The 24,412-nt window shown below is 42.5% G+C and overlaps 1 protein-coding gene across 2 annotated transcripts; it reads left to right on the top strand.

Annotated features, from left to right (window-relative positions):
• The first annotated feature begins 2,130 nt into the window (after window positions 1-2,130).
• Window positions 2,131-23,375, top strand: znf1035 (zinc finger protein 1035). 2 transcript variants are annotated; one of them, XM_088307479.1, is made up of 5 exons: window positions 2,131-2,504; window positions 2,597-2,740; window positions 7,980-8,038; window positions 14,457-14,517; window positions 14,593-23,375. In XM_088307479.1, exon 5 carries the CDS (start codon window positions 14,628-14,630, stop codon window positions 23,010-23,012), a length of 8,385 nt encoding a protein of 2,794 aa, XP_088163605.1. In that variant the 5' UTR covers window positions 2,131-2,504; window positions 2,597-2,740; window positions 7,980-8,038; window positions 14,457-14,517; window positions 14,593-14,627; the 3' UTR covers window positions 23,013-23,375. The 2 variants fall into 2 exon arrangements, with proteins under 2 accessions (XP_088163605.1, XP_088163604.1); XM_088307478.1 differs by having other exon boundaries at window positions 2,131-2,740.
• The last annotated feature ends 1,037 nt before the right edge of the window (window positions 23,376-24,412 follow it).

Genomic DNA, 24,412 nt, shown 5'->3' with positions numbered 1-24,412 from the left:
ATCCTTGTTTAAATTCAGCCATTTCCTTCCAAACTCTGACCCAAAACGCTGCATCTTCAAAGTCAGAATCATTCAAATGCGAATGCTGGCCCCCTTCTTTCAACTTGTTGCTACAGCCAGCATATTTTCTAAAATGTTCAAAAGTCGTTTGAAAACAACGGGATTTGGACAAAGTCGGTTGGGAAACTATAGTAAAATGCTGCCGTTGTCCTTTCACTTCCAGTATGGCTCGCGTGTCAATCAAGCGGTCCTGGCCACCAATTGGGATGTGCTGAAAGCTGTCACAAAAAGAAAAAAAAATACCTTCAATCACTACTGAGTTTTTTAGGGACGTGAATTTTAGCCTTGGCATCAATTTAACATAGTATAACAGAAGACCTATTACATAAGTGCCAATGTTCAAACACATCAAGGGTCCCTTTAAGTGTAATTATTGTACACAATGTACTTTGTTTTAGATGTGTGCCTTTAGAGATCTTCGTGATTTTAGCTTACACCACAAATCGATCAATTGGTCATGATGTTGGGGTACTTGTCTGTCAAGGTACCACTCACTGTATTTGGAATTATCCAGTTTTAACATGGTGCAACTGTCAAGACTAAGTACCTTTCTTGGCTCAGTAACCGTTGGAATTACTCTGTTACTGTAATAAAGACTTGGGGAAGAGGTCATGAGATATGTACTGTTACAAACTTTTAGACGCTGTTTTTACAAGTTTTTGGACATGCCAGTGGAATTAAAGCACTGAATCAAATGGGAGTACACTACCGTCCACTCAAATACTGGCTAGGTCAAACTTTGTCCTTGAGTCTGGTATTCAAACACATAGTACCTGACACCAGCACAACCTCTACTGTTATACTCATTTTTACAGGGTTGTGTTCTACGGATAAAATATTTGCACAATTGATGTTGTCAGTCTCAGTGCTGAATGGGTTTCACTGGCCTTGAAAATGTCACCCTCTGATTAATAAAGTGTTATCGTCTCACTGACTTAACATTTTTTATGTTATTAAATATCCTGGTAATTGATGACATGATGACGAGTAAGGTGCCTTTATTAGGCATAGTCGCAAGGTGAACAACAAACATTGTCAGTACATGTATTCCATTTTCTATACCAAGGATACTGAGCCGAGGAGAGCGGGGGCCCATGCATGCTAATTTTGGGTGGGAAGTGGGCTGATTTTGACAATTTGCAATGGAATGGCCGCTCGTGAATGTCCCCAAATCCCCAATGACCACCACTCCCCTGGGTCTTTGAATAAGTGTGACACTTGGTAAACAGTTAACAGAGTGTATCTTGTTGAGACCATACATGACTAACGGTAGGTGCCAATGCAGACACTGCCTTTCCTATTTTTTGGTTCTTAATTGTATCCATCTATCTTCAACACTGTTATCCTCCCTTTAAAGTTGTATTTAAAAAAAATAAATAAAAAATTAAGATACTTATAATCGCCCAAGGGGTAGTTTAATTTCTCTGCTGTCGCCTATATATTTTTTATCACACATCACACACTAAACCAAATCACACACAGGCTCACTTGCAAATCTCCAAGTGAGAGGAGCATGGAACAGCCCTGTGGTGGGGGTTAACGTTCAAGGGCACCATGTCAGGAGTCAGGAAACAAACTCGCATCTCTCCAGCAAATAGTGGCCTTTTTATATTTTTGTTCATGGCAGAACTTGACCCATCACCCTCCAGTTCCAAAGCCCAAGTTCTTACTGTCCTACATAAGTGTTATATTAAGTGCTTCAAAACTACCTTTATTTTATTGGGACAATATAGAATTAACAGCAGGTACCCATGCAGACACTGTGCCTTTCCCAAAAAAGGTTTTGTTTTTCTTTCTCACAGACTGCTTTATTAGACACTTTACAAGGTCACTACATTTAAATTTCCAAATGTATCATCCTTGAACTGATGATCTGCATTAGCCAATAATAAAATAGTCCAGATTTTTCTAGGAGATGATCACCCATTTTTCACCACTAGGGGTTGTTCCCCAAAGGGACTTCTCGTTCTCAAGTCAGGCTGCGCCATTTTGTAGCAGATCCTGCTCACAAAATGGTGGTAGACGACCGATTAACCCATTGAGGACCAGGGAGGCACCGGGGTTCAGAACAGGAACAGACGCACCAACAGTGATTCTGCCACTATCACACCATCACTGAAGTATGGAAACCCACTAGGGGCGTATCTAAACTCCGATGAGGACTTCACCCGGGGACATAAAGGCTGTCAATCCCACACGCAAAGCCAGAACACCAGGGAGGTAGGACCGACTGCAGCAGCAAGGAGCACCAGCAGAGGACCGGAAGCAGTCGAAAACGATTCGCGCCATAGAGAGAAGAGGGGCGGGCTCTCCGCAACTCTCCTGCCCCTTGCTATTGGTCCTACTTAGAACAACGCACACATTTGCGGCACATTGTCTGAAAAATCCGCAAAGGAAGAGAAAATGGAGGACGGTCGTGTTGTTGATGAGATACCACAACCAAGGTTTGGCAAGTTGTCTATTTAGTCTCGCAGAGAACTGCGTCCAGTTGACTTGACGACCACCCCCAACACCTACTTCCTCCGTTCTCTTCCAGTCTCCTGGAATCATTAACCGCGAACCTCAAGTCACAATTCTGTCTTTGATTCGGAAAGGAAAACGACACGTAATAAAACGAAAGACAGCGGCTCCGAAAAGTGAGACAACGAATGAATCGAGGACGAGACGGAGCACCTGAACGGTAAGGACCGAACTCCCAACATTTATGATAGTCATTAGCTCGTCGGTGTCAAAGCCTGCTACGTAGCATGCTAACTAGCAAGTTCGTTAGCCTTCCTAGCCGTCACTCAGAAGCCGAACACGCGGGGGAGGGTTTCAGTATTCGAGAAACAACCGCTCGACCTCAGTCCGAAGGTGCCCCTACCGCTCAGAGGTAAATATTTAGTTGAGGCTGAGTGTTGGTTGAATTTAGATGTCATTCACTCGGGGAATTTACCCGGTGTCCAGTAAGCGATCTGTCTGTAATCTGCAGTACCACACACTCGCACATCTTGCAAGAGGATATACTCTTGTTCCCTGAATTTTAAAAGTTGCTTTCAATGAGCTCCTTTGCTGTTTGTCTCACGTTTCGTTAAAATAAAGGAATCAAAGGGGTTGCCATTAATCTTTATTAAACGTAACCTTAAGAGAAGAAAACAAATGGGTTGTTAAGAGAGCACTCTACATATTGAATATGATATTAAATACACAGTATCCTTATTCATCAATAGGATTACAGTGTTTTGTGTGCGTGTGTGTGTTTGGGTTACATTCTCATAATACAAAGACTGTTGATTTGACTTTAAATAAGTTATGTCATCATTTTATTTTTCGAACCAGCAAATAATGTCACTTTAAGGGGAAATGTATCACTTTCTCAGACACTGGCTGACATGATGTTGCTTCTGCTGTTTTTACTGGTTTCTGATATTTGGGCAATGAGTGATTTGCTTTGTGGCATTGTGCAAATGCATGTTAGTTCATTAGCTATAGAGCAAGAGTGCAACTCCAAATTCTAATTAGATACCTTTATGTACAGTGGAGGTTTGACCAAGGCATTATTGAAATTATTGTCCTCTAAGCAACATATTATGCGTTTAAAAAAAAAAAGTTATTCGCTGTATTGGGTTCACATGGCGATTAGGCATGGATTATATTCTGACAGTATGATAAAAGTGAACAGAAATATTAAGGTGTCACATTGCAATTATAGCTTCAGCATTTCTCCGCTTTGTGACGCAACGTTGGAGCAGGAATAATAATAATAATAATAATGCCTTTATTAGTCCCACAATGGGGAAATTCGAGATTCGAACCCAGGCCTCCTGGGGAGACTGGGTCCGGAACGCGGCGCCTTAGACCACTCGGCCATCCTGGCAGCCAGGAATGAGCAGTTGTTAACCGTATTGTTGTTATAATGTTATTTTCCTTGGGAGCACGTCTGCAATATATTATTCACCAGTTGTTGACGCGCTTTCATGGATGGTTGGAAACATTTATTTCATGACAATGTAAGTAGGCATGTGTGTATACTCCACTGGTTGGCTTGCACCTCGAATCGTATAATTTTAGTAGCAATCAACCCAAAGCTTCTACCAATGCATTTATGAGTGCCAAATCTTCAGACTTTAGGGATTAATAATTAAAAAAAGATTATGTTCTGTCAGTTTCTCTCTATTGCAAGATTTCCAGTGACACCAACATTTTGAAAATAGGTCAATGATTGAAGAAGTTGATTTACATTGTGTGGCCCTTAATTTCAATTTGTGCCACTAAAACTTCAGGTTTGGCGCCGTTGTTCTCCTAGTTAAAAAAAAGTACGAGACCTTGATGTTCATATTGACTTGAATAACTATCTAAAGATGGGCACCCCTAAAGTTTTTTTTCTCCTACTACTACGTAGCGACAGTGGCCACATTGCATCACGTGACTGTCATGTTATGGTGCGCAGCAACATGTCTGTAACACGCCGGCACACACGTTCATGATTGGTCTGTTTAGGCACATGCTGCTGTGACATACATGGCATTCCCCGGCTAGGTTCTGCAACACAATCATTCATTTGACAGCATGGAAGAGAGCATCTGCAGCTCATTGCTTCTGCTGCGAAGCAAGGTAGTTTGCCACTGGCGGCATAGTTGTGTGCATGTGCGTGGAGAAGCCGACACACGCACTTAGCACTTGAGCTGTCGCCTTCTTGATCTATATAGCGATACAATTAAATGATTTACCTAATCCTCAAGGTACCTTTCTTCTAGTAGGCTCAATCTCCCTTGTCGCCACAGTCACTTCATCCGGCAGAGTAGAAACTGACTGCAATTGGCCATAACATTTCAAGGAAACCGCATCCTGTGGTGTCCTAGGTAGTATCTGCCTGAGCGATACAACCCCAACTTGGAGTGGAACTGCAGCACATTTTCAAAACAATGTGTGTGCGTGCGCTAGAGTGTGAAGGCATAACTGTGTGCAACATTGACGAAGTCAAAGCTTAGTTGAATTTATTGTTGTTGCTGAAAACAAAGCTCGCAATAAGTGCTTGCCTTATTATTTCTTCTGAAAGTTCATATGGCGTTCAGAGAATGTTGTCTATATGTTCATTGACTTTGCGCAGACAGAGTGAGGTGATAAAGATGTTGGCTGAAATATTTTAGGGTTTAGGGCTTTCTACCACATAATACATTTGGTTACTGTCACAGTAATTACACGATGATGATGACAAAATGATTTTGTTGACGCCCCCATTTTTAATTTCGCTCTTTGATGACTTAAACATGAGATGAATGTGTGTGTTTTTGTTGACGACACTGAATGAAAATGTTGCGTGGTCAAACCTTCAGGATGTATGCTCTATGAATATCTTATAAAAGAGGTGCCAACCTTTTTTGATCCGTCTGTTTCAAGTTGCCAAAGCTACCCTAATCGCCCAGTTCAGCATCAGCTAGTGATGGTAAAATGACGCTTCAAATTTCCTTCATGCACTAGTTGTTGTATTTTTTGTTTCCTCTAGATGGCACTGTGGGTTTTAAGAAAGGGGCAAGTCTACGTGCTCTCAGTTCTATATTGAACAGAGATTGCCATCTAGAGGGCGCAATAAATGCAATAACTGGTTCGTGAATCATCTTAAGGCCTCATTTTGCCCATCACTAGCATCAACGTCACAAACCCACATATGCCTTTTCCAGCCTGCAGTAACTAACCGCACAATACTTTGTCATATAACAATTTACACACGTGTGCACGCACATGTGCCTATGCACACAAGCGTCATACAATAATTTACTCGTGTGCACACATGCCTACGCTCACAATCATGCCATGATGAGCAAGAGTTTAACAGCACCTAAAATGAACGAACCAGAAAAATAAAACTCACCCAAAACCGGTTGGTTTCAGTTACAAAAATAGGAAGTCACTGCCTACCTTCGTGGGAGACAGAAGGAGTGACACACTTTGGTTGCACGTAAAATGACATTTTCACTGGAACGTCCCTATCGTAGGTCTCGCGTAACCTTTTAAAATGCCACTCCAGTTTCCCTTTCCTTGCCAATGTCATTGTTGATATGCAGCTCAAACAAACATGGTCGGATTAAGAATTAAGAGATTAATTTCCAGCTAACAGTGGTCACGTGTCGTCATCGGGTTTTTATATTTTTATTTATTATAGATACATTTTTGTGGATGTGAGACTGATTGGATGCACAGGCTGCTGTGTACACTAATCTCAAATTGGCAAACAAACTTGTTTTGGGCTTCACTTGGGATAACTGCACAGTCGCCAAATTCAATTATTCTCATTGCAGGTCACTCATGTAGTACATGCTGGTGTTGATTGTGCTACCTTGTTACCCAAGAATAACCTTGCGCTGCAGTCCATTCTTTCTTCTAAATCCGAAATACCTCCAAAAAAGCTGATCATAACTTGCTCTTTTCCAATAGCTGCTGTTCGCAGCTGTTACATGCGCATTGATATTGGGAAACATCTGAGTTGAATGTCTGTAGGATTAACTCAATCCAACACACCTTTATTTTAATAGCGCATTTCACAACAGCTGGAGCTGTAACAAACCACTTTCCATATGGTGTAATATAAATTGGCGGGAAATTAGAACACAAATATAAACACATATACATTAGATACCAGAAGAACAGCAGAACAGGGACTGTCTCATGTTGAGTACTCTTGTTGGGGCCAGGGACGTTTGCTGCTCTTTGGCACATTATCAGACCCGTAACCAAAACTACCCAATTTTGCCATTTTTAGCTGTAAAAAATAGTTTTGCCTAATAATGACTCTCATAATGTCATTATTTTTCATGGAATGAATTTCATAATGTCATTATATTCCATATACATTTAATACCTTTAAAACAGCATTTTGACCCTTGCTGTCAACTAAAAATGACATGTTGATTGCTCAGGTAACAACCAATAACGGTTCAGCTTGTGAATGTTAGGTCATCACTGTTTCTTTAAGCAACTCAACATTATTTTTTCACAACACAAAAATTCCTTCTATTATAAAATTAGAATCATAAAGTTTATTTTTAGAAAACCGTTTCTCTAATTCCTGACATGAGCACCTTGGGTGGGCCCTCACAGCACCTCATGGCACACCCTTGGCGACAGGTCTGCACAACACAAGGCACTCACATTCGTCATGAACTTTATTACCCAACTGGAAGACGGTAAGTCTAATTAATTTTAGCATGTTGCAAATGTTCTTATTGTGGGACTAATAATGGTTAGTTTATCTTAATTGTGTGCGTTGAATCCTAACGCACATTCTTAAATTTTCCTACATAGTTTTGTTGACGCCAATTCACCTAAAATTTAGCCACTTTTACTCTTAATTGTCCCCTTTCCTCTGAATAAATTTGTCATGCTGGCTAACATAACACAGCACTGTGACCAGAGGTTATCACCTTTTTATTTGATGCAATTTAAAGTATTGGTGGTGGGCGTTCCATCAGTACTGACGGTATGTCCGTCACTGATGAACGGCTGTGATGCTGACACATGATGGTAAATTTCGAAAAATTGATGGACTCAGCACTGATGGAAGTGCGTAACTAATAGGGTCAGTACAGACGGACCTTCTCAGTCCATCACTGACGAACTTACAGTTCGCTGACGGCTAATGGAAAAACCGCAGACTAGTTTGAACTGGGCATAACAATGGACGGATGGATGACTGAGTGACTGACGAACAATGACGGACTGGCGGTGATATACTGTAATTTAACTTGGATTGAAGCAGGATTAAAATAACGTTAGCGAGCCAGACTGACATGACAGTTTTTTTTTCAGCTTGGAATAAAGACTGACTGACGATGATGGTTGGGTTACCCGGCTGCTGACGAATGACGAACCAGCAAAATTTACTGACGCGCCCACTTCTGGGAGCTATTAAAAGTAATATTTGCATTTTCTTCCATTTACAGGGAGCGTGAATTTATCGAGCTTCAAGATTTCGAGACTCACAACCATTTGGGACCATCAGGTATGTTTCAGGTTTTGTATGAATTATAATCACCCCCTCCTTGAGCCATCACTTCAATGTAATAGAGGGGTTTGTGTGTTCGATTGATGCTAGGATCAACAAGGTTTCTGGGGTTTTATGCCACTCGGCAGGGTAACCCATGACAAAAAGATCCTAGGTGATGTACTAGACAAAATACTACTAAAAAAGTAGTACTAGAAATATTTGGACCATGATTTCCCTCACCTGGACATTGGTTATCAGGGCACACCCCTTTGGAGGCAGGGCTTGTTGGCGAATTCCTGGTGTCTTCGCATGTACCCATGGGGCTCGGCCGGGCACAGCTCCAGGAGGCTATGTGGTTCCCCCTTCCCATGGGTTCGCCACCTGTGGGAGGGACCGAGGACATCGGATACACAGAGATCTGGGTGGCGGTCAAAGGCGGGGGATCTTGGCTGTCTGATCCTCTGCTATAGATGCTGGCTCTTGGTACGTGGAATGTCACATCTCTAGCTGGGAACGAGCCTAAACTGTGTGCGAGTTTGAGAACTTCCAACTAGGTATAGTCAGGCTCGCATTAACACGTGACTTGGTCTCGAGAGGAGTTGGACGCTCTTCATTTTTGGAGTTGCCCACGGAGAGAGGTGCAGAGAAGGTGTGCGTATGTATATTCCCTCCGGGTCAATGCCTGTACATTGTGGTTCACCCCAGTGAATGAGACTGTAACCTCCATCTGCCTTAGTTGGGGTGGATGGGTCCAGACTATTGTTTGTGCTTGTGCACCAACCAGCAGTTGAGAGTACCCACCCTTGGAGGGGGTTCTGGAGAGCGCACCCTCTGCGGATTCAATCGTTGTGCTGGGGGGACTTCACTTCTCATCGTTGTGCTGGGGGACATCACTTTTCACTTGTACCATGACAGCCAGACCTGGAAGGGCGTGGTTGGGAGGAACGGTGCCCCCTGATCAGAACCTGAGTGGTGTTCTATTACTGGACTTCTGTGCTCATGTTGGATTGTCTATAATGAATAGGCTGCAGTTTGATGACTGACTTTGTGGTCATTTCATGGGACCTGTGACCGCATGTCTTGGACAGGACACTCTGGTGAAGAGAGGGGCAGCACTGTCAACCTTCCACAACCTTGTGTATTGGCTCTGATGGTGGGGAAGCTGCCATTCTGACCTGACAGACCAAATGTGTTATGAGGGTCTGCACAGCATGTCTGGAAGAGTCCTTTCAGGAGTTTCAACTCCCACCTCTGACAGATTTTCATCTATGTCCCAGAGGAGGCGGAGGGGACATTAAGTCACATGATACCATGTCCCCTTCTTCCATTGATGAGTCAGCCAACCATAATGTGGCCGTAAGGTAACCTCAACCTCCAATCTTGTTGGTAGACTCCAGCATTGAGGGATGGCATCAAGCTGAAGAAGGAGTCCTATTGGGCCTTTGGGACTCAGGCGGCGGTTGATGGGTACCGGCTGGCTTAACGGAACGTAGCATAACGGAACGTAGCATTTGTGGTCATCGAGGCAGAAACTCTAATATGGGTGCAGTTTAGAAATGAACAAATTTTGGTCCACCGTCCGACGTCTCAGGAGGAGGAAGCACTATCAACACTGTGTATAGTGAGGATGGGGCAGCTGCTGACTTAGACCCAGGACATTATGAATCGGTTTAGAGAATACTTCTAAAAGCTCAATTCCACCGTGGTCTCAGAGGAAGGTTTTCCAATCTCTGTGGCTGAGTTCACCAAGTTAGTTAAGAATCTCCTTGCTGGCAAGGCCCCAGGGTTGCATAACATCCACCCACAGTGTGAATACAATCGCAGCATCTAATGACTGTCACAATTTTTTTTAGTCGCCCCTAGAACTTGTATATGAACATGTATAACTCACCATAACACTTTATCAAGAGCCGCTCGCCGCATAGTCAACAAAGCGGGCTTTGTACACGGTCTTGTTTTTTTCCCTTACTTACTGTGCAATCCCGTCCAAAGCCGTGGCCCGATGGTCGGGGATCACTGGTCCATATCACAATCGTCACTTATTGTAGAATTCCCGTGATCATTTGCGATTGCCATGACTACTTGTGAAAATTGCAGGATATCCTACCAGGGCTCACAACCATGTTACATGAATATTCTGTTGCATTTCATTGGCTACGAGACCGCAAATTGGTTAACAAAAATAAGACTTATCAGCTTTCATGGCTATAAAGGTAAAAATAAGATCCCAGTTCTAGTGGTAGAAACGCGGTAAAGCACTCATGGCCTAAATGTGTTGAAGCAATTATTGAAGCCCAGTTAGACAGTTTAACGCCTTTGCCTGCTGGCCTCTAGCCACAGCAAACGAAAGGAGTTTGGCCTGTTCTATGCTGAAGAGGAGACGAAATCACTCAGGTTAGCCTAGCGCTAATTAGCAGTTTGACGACAAGCAAATACACTTAGAATTAGTCCAAAACCATGAATGCTTCAAAACGTGGATGGTTGGAAGGACAACCGGGGGTCTGCTGTTTGACAGTGCAGAGTGAGCAATTAGCCGTTTTAGTAATTTCAGACCAAGGACAACACAAACTTATAGACCGCTATCCCATGCACTGGAAGGCTTCCTTTACTTCTTTGTGCATAACCGTAATGTTTGCCCCTTACCAATTTCTTTGGGGGGGGATCCCTGACATCAAGATAATTATAAGGCCGACATGAAATTGTGGCCAGCTCCTTTACAAATATTTTATAATACTACCCTGAGCACCCGTTGGCACCCGGTACTGTTTTTTAACTTACTAATGCGATCTATTACTTCCTGTTCTGCTGCGGGTGAGCATATCATCTCAGCCTCATCCCATGACAGTCTGTTCAGATGAATAAATTCTAGAAATATTGTGATTGTCTCCTTCTTCCCCAATCCTACTTGACCTTGATATAGGTTTTTTGGTAATGAGCAGAAAACGCGTCTGTTTTGGTTGAGAGTAGTTCTTCGTGCCCGTTTCTCAGGATGTTAAATATTGGGTGTCACCGGTTTGATTGGGTTTTCTTAATTAAAAACCAATAGTCTACTTGCTATATTTCCCGTCTCATATTTCCCTTTTACAAATATGAGCATTCCCTTTACCTGGTAGGCCAGTAGATTGTCTAACTTTTCCTTTGCCTTATTTATTATTGCCAGTCAAAAGTGTCCCGACTTCTCGATGTTACATGATCTTGTTCCCGCCTCTTAATTTCTGCCTCCAAGGCAAGTCTTTCTGCCTCTTTGAATGGTGCCTCCCCGCAAAACAGCTTTGGCACCCTCCCATAAAATAGATGGGGAAGATGAGGGGAAGCTATGGCAAAAGATATTTCCCATAAGTCCACAATCATCTCAAAAGTCTTGAGCGTGTTTATCTCCAAGTTGTGCACCAGAGCACCAGTCATTTAACCTCCTGTCGGTAAGCAGACTCATCACTGTCATTGATGCGGCCGATGACTGTGTTATCATCTGCAAACTGCAGGAATTTGACAGCTGGGTGTGTAGAGGTGCTATCGTTTATGTAGAACAGAGGTGACCAACCTTTTGCAAAGAGGGCAAGATTTGGTGTGGTGAAAATCCATGGGGGCCGACCATGCAGCTCTCTGTTGCTTAAATTTTTCACCTTGTCATAGTTTGTATGTTTCTTCTATTAGTTGTCAGAGTGAACCAGTTGCTGCATGACCTTCCTGTGGCACTTACTTGGTAAGAGTGTCTCATTATCCACACTGAAAACAGTATGTTACTGACATAGGCTGAAAAGTCACTCCGACAGGAAGAATACATTAATCCTCAGGAAACACAAGAAGAAAACAAATTTTGGAATTCTAGTGCACACAGGGACAAAGTTGAAACTGCAATAGATCTGTTTGTCAATAATGAGCCTTGTTACATTTGGGAAAAGGGAGACACTTGCAAGCCTGAAAACACCAGCTCAGCTGTGAAATGTGGGGGTGGTAGCATTTTATTATGGAGTTGTTATCCTTTTTTTTTTTTTTTTGTGAGGGATTGGTGCACCTTACGGGCGGCACGGTGGCCGACTGGTTAGCACGATGGCCTCACAGTGAGAGACAGCATCGGGCGTGGGTTCGATCCCGGCTCCGGCCATCCTTTGTGGAGTTTGCATGTTCTCCCCGTGCTTGCGTGGGTTTCCTCCGGGTACTCCGGTTTCCTCCCACATTCCAAAAACATACATGGCAGGCCGATTGAACACTCTAAATTGCCCCTAGGTATGAGTGTGAGCGCGGATGGTTGTTCGTCTTTGTGTGTGCCCTGCAATTGGCTGGCAACCAGTTCAGGGTGTCCCCCGCCTACCGCCCGAAGATAGCTGGGATAGGCTCCAGCACCCCCCACGACCCTAGTGAGGAGATTCAGTACAGAAGATGGATGGATGGATGGATGGTGCACTTTACAAAGTAAATGGCATAGTGAGGAAAGAACATGTCAAAATATTGAAGCAACATCTTAAGACTTCAGCAAAGGAGTTATAGCTCATGTACAAATTGGCTCTTTTCTAATCTTATATACATTCTTATCTTAGTTATCTTATGGATAACTAACTTTTGGAGTGGTCATCACAAAACCCTGATCTCGATATTCCAGAAATTGTATGAGCAGACCTGAATAGGCGTGTGTTGCCAACGGGGCAATTTTGGCTCAGTTAGACTACTGTATTTTCTCGACCATAAGGTGCACCTGAAAGTCCCAAATTTGATCGAAAACGCGCCGGGCGTCCTATAATGCAGAGCGCCTTGTGTACTGACCGATTTCCATAGATCTGTACCCAAGTAACTTTCTTGAGCACTAAGCCTAACCAACTGAGAGCATTTCACGGTGCGTGTTAGCACCCTGTGTGGGTTACAACAACGCGCTGCAGAATTGCCTGGGAGAAATATATTGTGTGAGCCCTCCTGTTGTTCACAGTCTGAGCTAGACAATTGATAACAGACCAATATGAATGTGCGTGAGAAAGCTGGATAAAAGGGCTGCTGTCCACGATGTCTTATCATTGTTATTGCAGAGGTTAGATTCACTTTTAAACAACAGACCCTGCAAAAAAAAAAAAAAAAAAAGCACACCACTCACGACACCAATCTAACCAGCCATTTGATTTGCTGAGATTGAAGCACAACCAGAATGCTTTGCAATACTTGGGATATGAATGACATGAGAGATATATGTATTGTGGAAATGTTATTTCTTTGTTCCTTGTTTTGGTTGTTTTATTGGTTGCTAGTATGCTGTTCAGTTGATGTTGGGCGATAGTTTTTGTTTTGATGTAAAACCCTGACTGTAAGTGACAAGTGACATCAGTCCCCCAGCATTGTGTGATCACATAACGTGTCTGCCCCTCTGTTGGTTGACTTGTCACTAAAGTTACCCTCAAACCTGAGGGAATGCAGGACTGCCAATGACATGTGCCTACCTCAGTTTTGCCCCTCCTGCCTTTATCAAAGCTGCCATTTTCAACATATATGCTAGAATGGATGCTAACTAATGTTGTAGCGCTAGGGTATGTTTTGACATGCCTGCGCCAATAATACGGTGCGCCCTATGTACGTGTTAAATACAGAAATAGCACCTACATCTGAGACCGCACCCTTTAATGTGGTGTGCCCTATCGTCTGGAAAATGTGGTAGTTCCGGAAAGAAGAATAATCCTGCCACTTGAGAACCATGTGGAATGATAACCAAAATGTTTGACTCAAGTCATCCAATTTAAAGTCACGGTACCAAATATTAATGAAGTCCATCATGGACTTTGAAGAAAAAAAAATAATTTTCCATCATTCTGGCATTTAGCAGAGAGAGTGGAACCTCAAGTACAAATGCCCCTTTTTGCGTACAATTCAAGTCACGTGGTGAATTTTCGCAGAAAATGACCTTTTTCCATACTGTTTTCGATGAACTCTCTTGGCATGGACGAGCGGATGGATCTTCTTTGTATGTTATAGTTCTTCTCAAGCTACGTAACCACAATTGGCAACGTGCATAACACTTTGCCATGATCTGTAAAGTAGTGATATGTAGGTGGAGACTCCGTATTCTTGATTGTCCAATCAAAATCTAATAGCTGTTGCGTTTGCAAATGACAGCCAAGGACATCCGTAAATCATTTCCCCACCTCCAAAAAATCAGTTGACAGTGTGTGTTATTTTAATTTAGCGTCTCTTTAATGAAGAGAATGAACAGTTAATGTCGGTGTAATTACGTCATATAGCTGTCTCTGAATGTTATCGCTACGTACAATTACTGCATTCACTGAATCACGGATGCCAGAAGTGGTCGCGTTAAATGACGCTAAGGGATTTTTATATGTAAACTTAGTTTCAACTTTACTGGGTAAGGTGTCCTATGACGGGAATCCTAACCAGTGGTGCAGCGATAGATTGGCTTTTTCTGGTTCTCTAAAATTATGTTTTGGTTTATTTTCAGAGTTCCTTTCAGATGTAACGCCTTTCCGGAAAAGCCCTAGTCTTTCTACATTCAAGAAAAGGTTGGACTTATTAATCATATTCATTGTTTCTTTGTAATTGTATTCTAGTTTTTTAATGTTGTTTTTAAATTTTAGGGAGAAGACATACAATCCCGGATTCCAAGAAGATAATGGCCCACGAGTGGGATTCGTATTTTCAAACTGTCACACCACTGTCATCAGACCCAAAGATGTTGAGGACATCAGATCCAGAAGGAAGTCTTGCCCAACATATCGAGACCTTTGTGGGAGAGCATGAGTTCTCCAACTCCACGGTTTCACACGCTGCCACTGCAACGGACTCTACATTTGATCCAAACTATTACTCAACTTCCGGTGTTGAAAATTCCACCTCCGATTGTGTTTACGAAAACTTTTATAGAGAAACGCCTTGGCCAACTGATGAACAACTCATGTTAAAGGATACTTCGTTGACATGTGAAGACGCCGATATTAAAGATGTGGCCATGAATGGATTGTCTTCATCTGGACCCTTGCCTTCATCATATTCAGCTGACTTGGAAGGACTTAAGCCAAATTGTGAACTTTTAGCATCATCACTTCTTGAGGATTATTCAGATGTCAGTAGTTGCTCGGACACAGATATAAATGAAACAACGCCTTCCTCTAAATTTATTTCTACTCCCACTCGACTGCCTAAAACTGATTCTATGGCAAAAAGAAGTCCATCGGAATGGCTTTTCGCTCCCCCTGAAAATGTGACATTTTCAAATGAAATCCAAGCAATTTGCCCTGATTCACCAAAATTGATGGCTGGAGAAAATGCGGCTGAATGTCTACAAGGTACAAATAGCAGTTTGGTAAAAAATGGTAGTTGTAACACTGTACAAAACCAGTCCGTCTCAGAGATTCCAACCAGAGAGAGAGAGACCATTGAGAACTGTAATGACAAAGAGGAAGAACAAAAGAAAAATGTGGAGCATGATCAAATTCAGGGATGCTACTCAGACATCTCCGTTAGTGACAGTGAAAACATGACCAGCATGGAGGACCACGCAGATCATATAACGGAGCATCAAACTGTTCCACAAGAATGTACAAAAATGACAATTGCAGAGATGGAAGATGAAAATGGACTGGAGAAAGAAACTGAGGAAACAAAGCTATCATGCCCACTGGAAAATGAAGTCAAAGACAACCACAACCTTAATGCTGTTGGACAGCAAGAAGTAAATGTGACATTTGGTGAGGAGGATTGCAGTGCTGTCCATCAAAGTCAAGAAAAAGAATCTGATTCTCGGGGTGATGAAACCTTAAATACACCAACGCAAACTGGTATTGAATTCTCCAGTGTCCATGATGAAAGCATGGAAATAGACAACCCACTGGCAGATACGCAGATGAATTGTCAAGATAATGAAATAAAGCCTGCCACCCCTCAAATGTTAGAATCTACTGAGTCAGATTCTAATAATGCCATTTGTGAACTGGTGGAATGCACAAATATGCTGGAGACCAACGACCAAGATATTGATTCCTGTTTGCCGTTATCAAAAAATCAGCCTTCTCAAATTGCGGTTCTGGACAATATTTGTACCACTGCTCCATTGATTGATGGTCATTTGAGTGATGCCAGTGGCCAGCTGAGTTTATGTAGTAATTCAGATTCCCTGTTAAATCCAAATACCCTAAGAACAGAGACTGATTTGGTTAGTGGTAATTTAGGAGATGACAATAACAATCCAGGTGTTGATATAACGTCCAACTTGCCACAACAACCCTGCTCAAGTGCAGACACAAATATTTGTGACAAAGAGGAAACAAATGATTGTGACAAAGAGGAACCAAATATCTGCGACAAAGAGGAAATGATGCATCTCGGAGAGGTGACTCGGACATCAGACATTAAAGATTCAGATAGTACTGGTGTGGCTACTGACGCTACTATTTTGGATGTGCCTGTTGAGGACGAAAGCAGCTTCTCTACTGATTTAAAGTCCTTCTCTCAGCACAGCGACTTACGCAATGAGTTCTATTCCAACAAGAATAAGGATTCGTTGGAGAGCACTAATCCATGTTCAAAAGAAGCAATTCCTAGTCCAGTACCTGCAGAACAAGAACCTTTAAGGGTGTCATTGGAAGGGATGGACACTTGTGAGAAAGAAAAGTTGACGCTTGATGAGCATTATGGGGATCCTCCTCTTGAAAGTGAGAAAGAAACGTTGACGCTTGATGAGCATTATGGGGATCCTCCTCTTGAAAGTGAGAAAGAAAAGTTGACGCTTGATGAGCATTATGGGGATCCTCCTCTTGAAAGTGAGAAAGAAAAGTTGACGCTTGATGAGCATTATGGGGATCCTCCTCTTGAAAGTGAGAAAGAAAAGTTGACGCTTGAAGAGCATTATGGGGATCCTCCTGTTGAAAAACACTCAAGGGACACTTACTCAATTCAGCTTGAAGAAAAGTGTATTGTCCAATCAAAAGACAATAGCATGGATGAGTCAGAAGACCAAGGTAGTGCTCCGATATCCTCTTTACAAATGAGGAAACGCCTACAGCCTATTGTGATTATGAATAAAATGGAACCTGCACCAAGTCATTCATACCAATGTGCAGTTTGCCACCAAATAACCCACAGTGCGGATCATCTAATTGATCACCATCACAGTCAACATTCAGACCAGATCTTCCAATTTTGCAAAGCAACCAATCGGTACCTACTTGGTAATGAACAGGCAGACAAGTATGTGGGCACCAAAACTGAAAAAAGAAAACCTCGTCATTGTAGCATTTGCAATCTGACATTCTCAAAACTATTCAGATATGTGAAGCACATGCGTTGTCACACTGGCGAAACGCCTTATAAATGCGATGGATGTGGCTCATATTTTGCGCAGACTGGCTCCTTAAGTAAACACAAGAAAGTACCTGGTAGATGCAAGAATTTCAAACCAGGAGAATCCAGTGACCATGAAGTTATCAACCTAGGTGATAAACGTGAAACTGCACCGCCAACACCAAAAGTTGTTAAAGACTTGACGCTGCTTGAAAATCTGCCTCATTGTTACGTGAATTTATTTGATATTTGCAGACCTAATGTCTGTGTCTATTGTGGCAAACAATACCCAACTCCAAAGAAAGTCAAAAGGCATATTTACAATATGCATAAAGGAAACTCTCCGGGTGTTTGGCAAAATCCTACCTCCATGAAAATAACTATAATAACGAATGAGAAATCTTCTAGATTAGATCTTGAAAAAACTGATAATATTGAATATGAGGTAAGGCCTAAACATGAATGTCCTCTCTGTCCACGAGTTTTCATGCACACCTACAACCGAGCTAAACATTTACATGCTTGTGTAAGACTGGCTGTTTATCGTAGCAAGGGAAAGATTGGTAAAAAATTCATATGTCCACTGTGCCATGCTTCATTTACTCAGCAAAAAAATAGATACAGACACATCTATGGCAGTTGCTTAAATAAAACTCTTAATCAATTAAAAGAGACGGTAGAATCAGAGCGAAGCATTGAACTTGATAAGAAAGAGTTGACGATAAAAGGACAGGAAACAGTGCCCACAGAAAATGAACAGACGGAATCCAATTTGACAGTCCTTGAATCTAAACGGTCTTACAAATGTGGTGTCTGTCCAGCAGTTTTCCAGCATGTGTCAGGTCTTTACCAACATGTGAGGAGACATGAGTCTAAAATTAGAGGCAAAATGATCAAGTACAAGTCTTCAGTTTTGTCCAGCAAGTCAAAGATAGTAGCTTTAAGTAAAACAAAGACTGATGAGACAGACTATATTGGGAAATCAGATGAGGAGGAGGTCAGTGTTTCCCTGAGCTGTAGGTACTGCGAAAAAAAATGTGACACGGAAGAGTCATTGAAGAAACATCAGCGGTGCCACAAAGGTGAAAGGCCATACCGATGTCTCGACTGTGGAAGGGGGTTCAAGAAAAGAGTCTACCTCCTGAGTCACAAAGTTGTCCATCAGAGTGTCCAGTGTACACTTTGCAGAAAGAATCTCCCAAATGCCAGAAATCTTGTCCAGCATGCTAAATTACATCATAAAGGGAAAAAGTTTCCATGCCCCAGCTGCCAAAACCTGTTTTTAAATCCTACAGAGCTCCTTAGACATCTAAGGTTACATCAAAGGGAAGGAAAAGCAGCTCCTGTCAACCGGGAAACACCCAACTCGCTGAAATCCGCCGAACAAGAGCCATTTGAACCGAAGGCGCTACAGTGTTCCCTTTGTAAAGAGGTATTTGATGATGCCAGCTTACTAAGAAAACACAGTATTACACACATATCTTCATGTCAATGTCCATATTGCAATCAAAAGTACAAAGCCCGTCGTTATTTGCTACTTCACATGATCAAGCATACTGGAGTGAAACCTTATTCCTGTGCTCAATGTGGAAAATGTTTCTATCAAAAACAGGGCCTTGAAAACCACATGGATAGTTGTGTGCCTGTTCAAGACCAAGAGCATTCCGGACCCAAGCTCCTTAAGTGTTTAATTTGTCCCCGAACGTTTACAAGGAAGTTGCGCCTGATGGCTCATAAGAACAGCCACAGATCAAATACTCTGCGAGTCTGCACCGATTGTGGGATGTACTTCGGCGTGCATAAATTTCGTCTTCATCAGAAAACGTGTGCTGGGCAGTCACAACCAAGCAGCTTGCCTTCTAATGATGATGCTTGTCAAAATATTACACAGAAAAGCCAGACTGTTATTGAAATCCCTTCCAAATCCAGTGTGTCCAGGATGCTTCCATATAAGTGTCCTAACTGTCCACAGAGGTTCAGGTTCAGATCAGTACTCTTAAAGCATAGGCTTTCACACACTGGTGTACAACCATATGCATGTCTACGTTGTGGTGAACAATTTGCATCCTACTCATCGCAGTTGCAGCATGAAGAGCACTGCAAGGTTTCCAAGGATGAGGAATCAAACATTTACAAGGAGGAATCACTAGAAATGACAAATATGCCTGCTTGCACGGAGGGAGCACAGGTATTCCTAGAAAAAGCTGGAAATGAGTACAAATGCAAATTCTGCACTAAGACGTTTGTGAAGCCACGAAGCCTGCGACGTCATATTTTGACTCATAATGAAGTGAATCCCTATCGCTGCAAAACATGTGGAAGTTGCTTTTCGAGATATGATTATCTTAAGGTTCACCATGCTCATTGTAAAGGAAAAAGATTGCAGTTACAAATCTGCATTCCCAAAATAAGTATGGATGATGTTGGCAAAGGATGGCAAAACAGATTTGCCAGTGAACCAATGAAACAATCGGAGGGATTTACCTGTGAAGTTTGTTCCAAGAGCTTCCCAAACAAGTCAGGACTGTCCCGCCATTTCTCACTGTTCCATACTGAGAAATTGTTTCGTTGCCCATGTTGTGATGCCGGGTTTACTCATGAAACATCTCTGAAATACCACAGAAAGCGTAACAACTGCAAAAAAGTGTCCAACAGACATGATCCAACTCCATCGCAGGATAATCCACAATCGGAAACTGTTGGCCAACCGCTCAGTGAGGAACAACCTACACCCAAGCTCAAGCTTCATTCTAGCAAAAAGCGCAAATTTGTTTGCAGTTACTGCTGCCGTGCTTTTGCGACCAGCCCACGGTTACGGAATCATATCCGTTTGCACACAGGCGAAAAACCATTTGCTTGCGATTGTGGCCTCCGATTCATCAGGAATGACTACTTAAAACGTCATCTTCTAAAATGCACCGTCAAACTTTGTAAAACATGCGGCGTAGCATTCCCACAAAAAGAACTTAAGGATCATCAAAGAACTTGTACCTCTGCATCATGCCAGTCATTGAAGCAGGAAGAAACTTCTCAAAGCCTTACAAAAGGCTTTTCTTGTGCATATTGTTCGTTACGTTTTTCTTTATTTTCACAACTTCAGGAACATTTTTTAAATGCACACAAACTGGAAACGATGGATTCACCAGGCTCTGTTGCTCCTCTTCAACATCATCTTTCAAAACTACCAAACAAAGACGAAAGGCATGACAGACTCCCCAGTGAACGTTCTAATTTGACATGTAAACTAGATACCGCACTTGTTGGTGATGTTTCTGAATCCCTCGTTTGCCAAGTCTGCAATATGTCCTTTGAAAATAAAGCTGGACTAATGGGTCATTCTCGTGTGCATTCAAAAGAGAGCCCTTACAAATGCAAAACGTGCAAGAAAGGCTTTTGGAATAAAAATCTCCTACGCAACCACAATAGGAAATGCAGGTTTGGATATTTCACTGCAAAAGACGCATCGCAGAAGCTGGAATCACCTCTGAAAGCGGACCTTAATCTAACACTGCCCGATTCCATTCTCGTGTTCAAAGATGAGGCACAGACAGACACTGGAGTTCTGCAGAGAAAGTTCTCATGCAAAGATGATTCAAAGGACTCTCTACAAAACACCAACAAAGATCAGATTCAAGGCAGCGCTAGCAAAGAGGTGGTTCAATACCAATGTTCAGAGTGTGATTTGAGCTTCACTGATGGCTTGGTGCTGATCAGTCACCTTGAAGAACATGGCAGAGAGGAGCAAGCAAATAAACGCATCCCCTGTGTAAAGTGTCATCGCACTTTTTCCAGTGAAGCAGATCATGAAAAACACATGAGAGGTCACGGTTTAACTAAGAATTTTTCTTGCACGTTATGTCCCAAGTCATTTTACACGTCAGCAGATTTTGAAATTCACAAATCGTACCATGACTCAAACAGACCATTTGCCTGTAAACTGTGTAACCACAGGTTTTTCACCAGGAAGTTGCTTTGCAGTCATTACAACGAAGAGCATCCTGACCATTCATTTGCTTGTCGTTTCTGTATGAAGACCTATGCCACCAAAAAGTCTCTCCAAAGACACTACAGAAGATGGCATCTAAAAGAGCAAAAGAACTCTGCAAGCTGTTTTGAGCAGGAACCTGTTGTGGCTAGTGAAAGTGGCGGGGATGTTAGTAGTGAAGACAGTCACTCAGACTCTGCACCTTACTTCCCGTGCCATGTATGTGGAAAGACATTCCCAACTTCAGAAAATCTGGAAGATCATCAAAAATGTCATCTCGGCGAAAAACCGCATGAATGCGCGGAATGTGGCAAATGTTTCTTCCAGGCCTCCCAGTTGGAGCAGCACAAACGTATGCACAAGTCTGAGTTACAGTGTCAGGTGTGCGGAAGAGGATTTGTGTCCCTCTTTGCCCTGCGAAAACACAAACACAGCCATGGCAAGAGTCGTCCACACCGTTGCTCCAGATGTCAACTCAGCTTCTCAGGAGCCTCTCAGTTAGCAGAGCATATGTCTACACACCGGGAAGAAAACTTTCCATGTGACTTATGCAATCAAGTGTTTCCCTCCAAGACTAGTAGAGCTGAGCACAGAAAAGAACACACAAATTCCTTGCCTTCGTCTGAGAAGTCATCTGAGAGTTACCCGGCAAAGTTAAAAACCATGAAATATCGTTGTGGTTTATGTCATGAGCGCTTCAGAGACCCAGAGGATCTTTCGGAACATGGTTGCAATAGCTCCAAGGACCGGCCGTATTCCTGTTCTGATTGCGACAAACACTTCTTACACTCATCCCATCTGAAACGACACAGGATCATCCATCAAAAGTCAACATCTGATTGTGAATATTCATGTAATCGCTGTCATACCACCTGTTCCTCCCTTGAGCACTTCGTCAACCATCTGAAGACACATGAAAATAAGCTTACTGGACCTGGAAATAATACTGACGGTTACACATGCCCCATTTGCAGCCAATGTTTTGCTAAGGCTTCTGAATTGATTTCTCATGTTCGTGGTCATTCTCCGAATGCGCTGAAATGCAACATGTGCAGAATGAGCTTTTCTTCCAAAACTGAGCTTGACAAGCATGAGCAGAGACGACATCCATCTGTTTCAGAATTTGAATGCAAGGGATGTGACAAGCGATTTGTAGGAAGTGATGCTTTCCACCAGCACTCTTGTCCCCGTAAACGGCAAGAAACGGCTGTGACTGCAGCCAAGTCAAGTGCAGAAACTAATCGTCAGCAGGCTGGGGAGGAGGAAGAAATTGATGTCACTGGAGAGGAATTGTACAACTGCAGCACATGTTCAATGCAGTTCTCTTCAAAAAGTGTTCTCTTGGAGCATCAAAACAAAGTGCACTTAAATGAGAATCTATTCAAATGCAAGCATTGTGCAAAATCCTTTGCCTTCAGCCATTCCCTTCGAAAGCATGAGCTCGAGGCGCACATGAAACAGGCTCCACCAGCACCGCAAAATAAGCTGAAATGTCCCCAATGCTCTTCAAAATTCGACACAGCCCAAGATCTTTCATTGCACATGAGAATGCATGCTGAACAGCAAGCCGGACAGCTCCGCTGTGATATGTGCTACCGCTCATTTGCACACTCTTCTCAGCTTTTGCGGCATCAAGAAAGCCATGTTGGCCAAATTGTGTATGAATGCACCGAATGTGACAAGGCTTTTGCTTTCCCTCACCTGCTGCAGGAGCATCAAAAGACGCATGCGTAGCTTTTCAAAAAAATGCTCAATACTCCTCCAGTAAACTTACCCATATCTGTTTTGGCCTCCGAAACGTCAGACCCTAATTGTTTCAGTCCCTCTTGAACTTGTATATATAAATTCTATTATTGGTTCTTTCATTTTGAACTGTAAAATTGTATATTGTTAAAAAGTGGTATAAGGGTTCAATATTTTGAAGTTTTAAAAAGCTTCATTTTCAAGGCTTTGTTAGTTGTTTTTAGTCCGTTCTGTTGGTGACTATGACATCGTATGCCTGATGTTTTTGTAGATACGTTTGTGATTTTAGTTCCATATTGAGGAAATGTGTACACTCAATACACAAATGTTCCAAATTAAAATATCTTGCCTCAACATTTTCTATGGATTTTGTCTAAGGAATCAACTGTGAACACTACATGAATTTTGTTTTACTTAGTGAGGGGGAAAGTAAATGTGGGTTTGTTATGAGAATGGTTGCTTGATTTGGGCAAATAGTTCACGCTGTAAAATGTGGGTTGAGGGTTTGATATGTATATGTTTAAAACTTTAATATGGGCCGATATTAAATTCTGGTAGTTTAGTATATTTGTTCTCAGGGAAGATTCGTCAGTCCGTCACTTTTTCCATCAGTATTTAAGGCGGACCACTGTGAGTCCAGTCTATCGTTGGCGACAACCAATCGGTAGAACACGCAGGCGCTGCAGAAGCCGACACGCAGCCAAGTAAAGGAAGGAGTAAAAATAGAAACTACACGCACCCGCTAAGCGCCGGCATCAGTCATTGAACAGTCGGCTGATTGGTGAGCGCCATCGGTAAGGTGTGACTCGCACCGTTGTCACAAATGAGCATCTGATGCGCATTTGCTCATTTTGCACTTTGAGAAACATTGAGGCCAACTGGTAGTTTGGCGTGTTGAGACTTTGAGGGTCATACCTGGGCAGGAGCCTATCCCAGCTGACTGGGTGAGGGGCAACATACTAACTGGATGAGTTGCCAGCCAATTGCAGTGCATCCGGTAAATATTCAAATTGTTTCACTTTTTTTCAAGTTTATTGTTTCTGCATCATCCCAAACTTGAATAAAATTTTACCTCCAAATGCTACACACAAGATTATGATAATGTGAGATTGAAAATGTATTATCAATGAAAAAAACAAAAAAGATGTACCTAAGTAGAGGCGGCACGGTGGTTTAACAGTGCAGTCGTCATTCGTTTGAGTCTGGCCCCAACCTTCCTGTGTGGAGTTTACATGTTCCCCCTGTATATGCGTGCGTTTTCTTCGGGTACTCTGGTGTCTTCCCACATTCCAAAGACATGCAATAGGTTGATTTGAACATTCTAATAAAAGTTTCAGTTTTGCCATCAGGTTGGTTGGGAGTGTCTGTGCACCGCCATTTTCAGATCTGTC

The sequence above is a fragment of the Idiotropiscis lumnitzeri genome, chromosome 10 (genome assembly GCF_059441095.1).
Source record: "Idiotropiscis lumnitzeri isolate Australia: NSW breed Sydney's pygmy pipehorse chromosome 10, RoL_Ilum_1.0, whole genome shotgun sequence".
Classification (NCBI taxonomy): domain Eukaryota; kingdom Metazoa; phylum Chordata; class Actinopteri; order Syngnathiformes; family Syngnathidae; genus Idiotropiscis; species Idiotropiscis lumnitzeri.
This window is presented reverse-complemented; position numbering and strand designations above follow the sequence as displayed.

Excerpts from the sequence above, each read along its gene's own strand:
- znf1035 (XM_088307479.1), top strand. The coding sequence starts at position 14,628 with ATGGCCCACGAGTGGGATTCGTATTTTCAAACTGTCACACCACTGTCA.